The following is a 6,778-nucleotide window of genomic DNA, read 5'->3' on the forward strand; positions in this document are numbered from 1 at the left end:
CATTCCTGGGCAGTAAAACCTTGGGCTTTTCTGGACTGTGCTCTCTGGGACACAAAGATGGCACAGACCTCGATCCTACCCTCACAGAGCTGCCACTCCAGGATGGGTGGAGAAATAAGAGACAAGTCAGTAAAGATGAAAACTTGTAGTTAAAACAGGAGATAAGGAGTTGTGGACTCTATAGATGAGAGACAGAGACCTTCCAGGTGGGAGTGACTATGGCTGGTTGCTTGAGGCTCAAATAGGGATCATCTGTTGAGTTTTTTTAAAATACTGACGCCTGGGTCTTACCTCCAGAGAGCCTGATTTCATTGGTTTGGGATGTGGCCTGGTCATGCACAGGTTAAAATCTTCCCCGGGTAATTCTAATTTGCAGCCAATGTTGTGAATCCCTGGTCTTAAACAATGGCCAGGGTCTGTGTGTATGGAGATGGGAGCGTTCCAGATCAAGGGGCCAGCAAAAGCAAGGTATAGAAGTGGGAAACTGAGGGGGCTTTACAAGAAAGGGTGACCTGATTAAAGCTGGTTTCTAGACGTGAACTGGAGGAGGAGAGACTGGAGGCCAAGACCAATCAGGAAACTGTACTTGGAAAGTGAGGGAGAAGGAGGATATCTTAGTAATTGGCCTAAACAAAACCAAACAAAAGGCAGAAGAAATTTTGTTGGAAGGATTTTGGAATATTTCAGAGACTCCAAGAAAGTTGAGTAACACACCTCGGGACAGGCAGGACACAGGGGACTTGAACCCTGGCAGAGGAGATGTGGCGAACTGTCAGCAGTGGTTCCCCGCTCATTATACCAATGCTCCCCACTCGTCACAGTTATTCTTTCTTTCTTTTTCTTTCCAGTTATTCTTAATACTTTAAATATTTTCAATTAAAATATTTTTTACTATTCTAAAGTTAAATTTATAGATAATAACTACATATAATTTCCAAATATATATGCACATGGCCCTAATAACATAAAAGGGAAATACAAAGAAAATAATTTTAATACAAAATAGTATGTATTTCAATATGTAAGTGCTTTGGCATAATGACACAAGAACATCAACCAAGAGGTCAGATACTTGCACTTGAATCCAGTCACCATGAATGTGACAGCTATAAATGCTGATGGATACAGGGGCATCATTTCATATTCCTTGGGCAAGTGTTGTAGGTACATGATTTTTCTGAGACAAGAAGCAATTCTTGGTATTTTTCCAAGGTAAACAAAGTACGATCTTAGCTTGATTTATATGGTAGTTGCATTCTTGAAAAATTCAGTGTATGGTAAAGCCATGTAAAAAATACCAGGCTCCGATAATTTTAAACAAGTTTTCCACCTACATGAATGTCTATAGAATACGTGAAAGTCAAACAGGATGCAGAAGAATTCCGTATGAGAGACAGTGTCAGGCACTGCAGAAAACAGAGCTGCAAGGCCCCCTGCCCACTATAAGTCAGTAGCACTGCCAATTTTGGTGGTAACTCAAAACACCCTCACGAATTTTCAAGACCCCTCCAATTAGGACGATTACTCTACTGGTCTCAGCAGCAAACTCTGTTCCCTGTGTGTGAAATGGAATTAGTAATAGCTGTTCTGTCTCCCTCAGAGGAGTTCTGTGAGAGTTGGGATCACACAAGTACTTTGAAAACCCTAAAGTATGGCAGAGAGGGGAGGTTGAGGTTCCCTTTATGTAGGAAAAGAACTTGCATTTAATATCCGAACTATTTCCCTCCATAGCCCCTGATGAGACTCCTTGCAACCCAACCCCCGAGAGCTACCTTATCCAGCTGCCCCATGATTGTTTCCAGAATGCCACCAACTCCTTCTACTATGATGTGGGTCGTTGCCCTGTCAAGACCTGTGCAGGGCAGCAGGATAATGGGATCAGGTGCCAGGATGCTGTGGAGAACTGCTGTGGGATCTCCAAAACAGAGGAGAGGGAGATCCAGTGCAGTGGGTACACGCTGCCCACCAAGGTGGCCATGGAGTGCAGCTGCCAGCGGTGTACGGAGACCCAGAGTATCGTTCGGGGACGCGTCAGCGCCTCTGACAATGGTGAACCCATGCGCTTTGGCCACGTGTACATGGGGAACAGCCGTGTGAGCATGACTGGCTACAAGGGCACGTTCACCCTCCACGTCCCTCAGGACACTGAGAGGCTGGTGCTCACATTTGTGGACAGGCTGCAGAAGTTTGTCAACACCACCAAAGTGCTGCCCTTCAATAAGAAGGGGAGTGCGGTGTTCCATGAGATCAAGATGCTTCGGCGGAAAGAGCCCATCACCTTGGAGGCCATGGAGACCAACATTATCCCCTTGGGGGATGTGGCTGGTGAAGATCCTGTGGCTGAGCTGGAGATCCCATCCAAGAGTTTCTACCGGCAGAACGGGGAGCCCTACACAGGAAAAGTAAAGGCCAGTGTGACCTTCCTGGATCCCCGGAATATTTCCACAGCTACTGCTGCCCAGAGCGACCTGAACTTCATCAATGATGAAGGAGACACCTTCCCCCTTCGGACATATGGCATGTTCTCTGTGGACTTCACAGATGAGGCCACCTCAGAGTCACTTAATGTTGGCAAGGTAAAGGTCCACCTTGACTCAACCCAGGTCAAGATGCCAGAGCACTTGCCCATGATGAAACTCTGGTCACTCAACCCAGGCACAGGGCTGTGGGAGGAGGAAGGTGACTTCAAATTTGAAAGCCAAAGGCGGAACAGAAGAGAAGACAGGACCTTCCTGGTGGGCAACATGGAGATCCGTGAGAGGAGGCTCTTTAACCTGGATGTCCCTGAAAGCAGGAGGTGCTTCATCAAGGTGAGGGCCTACCGAAGTGAGAGGTTCTTGCCCAGTGAGCAGATGCAGGGTGTCGTGGTCTCTGTGATCAACCTGGAGCCCAGGACTGGCTTCTCCTCTAATCCCAGGGCCTGGGGCCGCTTTGACAGTGTCATCACTGGTCCCAATGGGGCCTGTCTGCCTGCCTTCTGCGATGACCAGTCCCCTGATGCTTACTCTGCCTACGTCTTAGCGAGCCTGGCTGGGGAAGAACTGGAAGCAGTGGAGTCTTCTCCTAAATTCAACCCAAGTGCAATTGGTGTCCCTCAGCCCTACCTCAACAAGCTCAAGTACCGCCGGACAGACCATGAGGACCCACAGGCCAAGAAGACAGCTTTCCAGATCAGCATGGCCAAACCAAGGCCCAACTCAGCTGAGGAGAGCAATGGACCCATCTATGCATTCGAGAACCTCCAGGCATGCGAGGAAGCACCTCCCAGTGCGGCCCACTTCCGGTTCTACCAGATTGAGGGGGATCGGTATGACTACAACACAGTCCCTTTCAACGAGGATGACCCCATGAGCTGGACTGAAGACTACCTGGCATGGTGGCCCAAGCCAATGGAGTTCAGGGCCTGCTATATCAAGGTGAAGATCATGGGGCCACTGGAGGTGAACGTGCGATCCCGTAACATGGGGGGCACCCACCGGCAGACAGTGGGAAAGCTGTATGGAATCCGGGATGTGAAAAGCACGCGGGACAGGGACCAGCCCAATGTCTCAGCTGCCTGTTTGGAGTTCAAGTGCAGTGGGATGCTCTATGACCAGGACCGTGTAGACCGCACTCTGGTGAAGGTTATCCCCCAGGGCAGCTGCCATCGAGTCAGCGTAAACTCCATGCTGCATGAGTACCTGGTCAACCACCTACCACTGGCGGTCAATGACAACACCAGTGAGTACACCATGCTGGCGCCCTTGGACCCACTGGGCCACAACTATGGCATCTACACTGTCACTGACCAGGACCCTCACACAGCCAAGGAGATTGCGCTTGGCCGGTGCTTTGATGGCACATCTGATGGCTCCTCCAGAGTCATGAAGAGCAATGTGGGAGTGGCCCTGACCTTTAAATGCGTAGAGAGGCAGGTGGGCCGTCAGAGTGCCTTCCAGTACCTCCAAAGCACCCCGGCCCGACCCTCCCCCGCAAGTACTCTCAGGGGAAGAGCTCCCTCAAGGAGGCAGCGGTCAAGTCAGGGTGGCCAGCGCTGGCGCAGAGGGGTGGCCTCTCTGAGGTTTTCTGGGGTTGCTCAGCAGCCTCTGAGCAACTAACGCTTGTGGTACTTCCCTTCTCCCCACAGCCATTGTGAGACTGACACCCAAACTGTCACTCGGTTAACTTAAGCCCATCTGTTCTGGTGCAACTTGCTCGTTTGTTTCTTCATTCCCTTACTTACTGTCTTTGTCCCGTGATACTGATTGGCATGGAGCCCCCAAAATGTCAAAATAAAGCCTCTTTGCCCTGTTCTTTACAAGAAACACAGGAAATTGGCCATGGGCAAACTCTGTGGCTTTGAGCATTCTTCATTTAGTGCCATACATGGAAATGTCCTTCATTTTCTTTTTTGCATGGTTTTGCCCACCTCTACAATAATGATAATCTGATGTTGGAGATCAAATAACCAATATAAAGCATATTTCTTGGCCTTGCTCCACAGGATGTAAGCAAGGCCTCCATCACAGTTCATACATATAAAAGGTGGTGAAATATTTTTACTTGAATTATAAATAACATTTATTTCTTTGCTGAATCTGGAACTCTAGTGCACGTTCAGTGTTACACTGTTGAGTATAGGGTAATCATAGTTCCTCTACCAAGTCTGGAAAAAAGATCTCCTGATATCCACAACTGCCCTAGGTTGCTAATTATATTAGCGTGTTTCCCTTTATATTTGCTTTTGTTCTTTCTAGAAGCCCAGTGTGGCCCAGAACAGATGCCAATAAATGCACATTTTGTACTTGATTTTGAGGTCACTGACCTGTCTTTAAACCATTAATCTGAGGCAACTGCTCAGAGGGACAGAGGGGTCTCTGGAAAGTGGTCACCAGGTGGTATGAGGCACAGTGCCACCTAACCCTAAGTTACAGGGCTGGGTGACTAGGCACATATTCTACTGGTCAAGCTTGTTCTCGTAGATCATATTTTCCATTTGCAGAGAAGAGCAGAGATTCCTGGAGTTGTGAGCCCCTCCCAGATGTTCTGGACCCCTGAGCAAAGCTGAAAACATGTCCTGATTTTTTTTTCCTTTCTTTCATTCCAGTACTGGGGAGCTTATACGGTGGCTTGGCCCAGGGTCTGGCAAGCTGGCCCAGTGGTCCTTTGGCATTCCCCCACAGCCTGCTGCCTTCTCCAACTGGGCTGGCTGCCCTCACTCAGAAGTGATGGGCTTTTTCTTTTTTTTATTCCAAGCTCTTCTAAAGTTGCCCAGCTTTTCCAGACACCAGCCTCTGTGTGTAACAGCCTCTGCCAGGTAACAGCCTCTGTCCCTTGAGTGAAATGACTGGATGACTGATCCAAAAGGACAGGGTTTTTTGTTTTTGGAAAAGGTGTTTGGTTTAAAACAGTAAATCAGAGGCCACTGGATGGTGCCAAAGTGATCTTGGAGGCATCAATAGCCAGGGATGTAGGGTTGAGTAAGATGCACTGATTGCCTCTTTCCCAACCTCTCCTGAATCTATTAGGAAAGAGGCCAAGGGGATTGGGGGAGGACAGGGCATCATTTACAATCAGGACAAAAAGCTCTCCTTGATCCCCTGGCTGGCCCAGTGCAGTTCCTTCTGGCCACCTCTGGTCTGGCCTGGATTTGTACTCTTGGATCAGCATCTGCCCAGCTCCCCGGGGTTTGGTTCATAATCAATTAGAAATTTCTCTGGCTAAGCACCCCATCCCCATGACCTCTGAGAAAGTGGGTATATGTAGGGCTGGGGCCTAGTGGCCTTTGATTGCTCCTTGACCTACTTCCAGACTATGCTTCCCAGGGAGTGGCTCCCACTGACTGCATGGGTTGGGGGTTGGGAAGCTTGACTGAAGGGGTCTGTGTTCAGCTATCTACAGCACAGATGCCTCGCTGCTTCAGGAGTGAGTATGTGCTGCTTTAACCTGACCATCCAGTTCCCTTCAAACTCACCAAAAGAGGCCACTGGGAAAGGTGGGCTGACTGGGCTCCCAACTTATGGCCTTCCCTTTCTGTTCTCCATTGAGGGCCTGAATAAATAGATCCCAGCAAGCGGTAGCTGGTACTTGATTTTTCTTTCTTCACTCATCAAACATTTATTGAGTGCCCATTCTATGCAAACCCATGTGTGCAAGTAGACAGGCCTTCATGAGTATATAAAATATACTACACATAGTGGCACCAGATTTGGAGGGGTCGGTGGTCAGAGGAGGCTTCTTAGAGGAGGTGACATTTAATTTGAGGTGTGAATGATAGCTAGGAGCTGGCTTGCTGAAGGTGTGGCTGTCAGGAGCAAGGGGCACAAGCTTGTGCAAAACCAGGAGGTGGAGGCTGGAAAGGGATGGCAGACACCTCTCTTTTCAGACAGGAAACACTATTGAGTTGAGCTCATGACACCTACTTTCTAAGCATCTTGCTTCCAAAGACAGTTGTGCTCCCTGCTAGCTGTCTGACTTTGGTTGTCATTTTCCTCACCTATAAATGAAGGGGTTGGGGAACTTCCCTGGCGGTCCAGTGGTTAAGACTCTGCACTTCCACTGCAGGGGGCTCAGGTTCGATCCCTGATTAAGATTAAGATCCGGGGCTTCCCTGGTGGCGCAGTGGTTGAGAGTCTGCCTGCCGATGCAGGAGACACGGGTTCGTGCCCCGGTCCAGGAGGATCCCACATGCCGCGGAGTGGCTGCGCTCGTGAGCCATGGCCGCTGAGCCTGTGCGTCTGGAGCCTGTGCTCCGCAACGGGAGAGGCCACAACAGTGAGAGGCCCGCGTACCGCAAAAA

The 6,778-nt window shown here is 49.3% G+C and overlaps 1 protein-coding gene across 2 annotated transcripts in view; it reads left to right on the forward strand.

Moving 5' to 3' along the window:
• Positions 1 to 4,795, forward strand: part of CILP (cartilage intermediate layer protein) — a 14,536-nt gene extending 9,741 nt beyond the window's left edge. The window contains exon 9 of one of the 2 annotated variants that reach the window (XM_007447677.1): positions 1,732 to 4,795. In XM_007447677.1, the coding sequence (XP_007447739.1) occupies positions 1,732 to 4,097 (2,366 nt within the window). In that variant the 3' untranslated portion in view covers positions 4,098 to 4,795. The remainder of the gene's footprint in view (positions 1 to 1,731) is intronic. The other variant, XM_007447676.1, reaches the window with a different exon arrangement.
• Positions 4,796 to 6,778: the final 1,983 nt, after the last annotated feature.

The sequence above is a fragment of the Lipotes vexillifer genome, unplaced genomic scaffold, assembly GCF_000442215.2.
Source record: "Lipotes vexillifer unplaced genomic scaffold, Lipotes_vexillifer_v1.1 scaffold975, whole genome shotgun sequence".
NCBI lineage: Eukaryota > Metazoa > Chordata > Mammalia > Artiodactyla > Lipotidae > Lipotes > Lipotes vexillifer.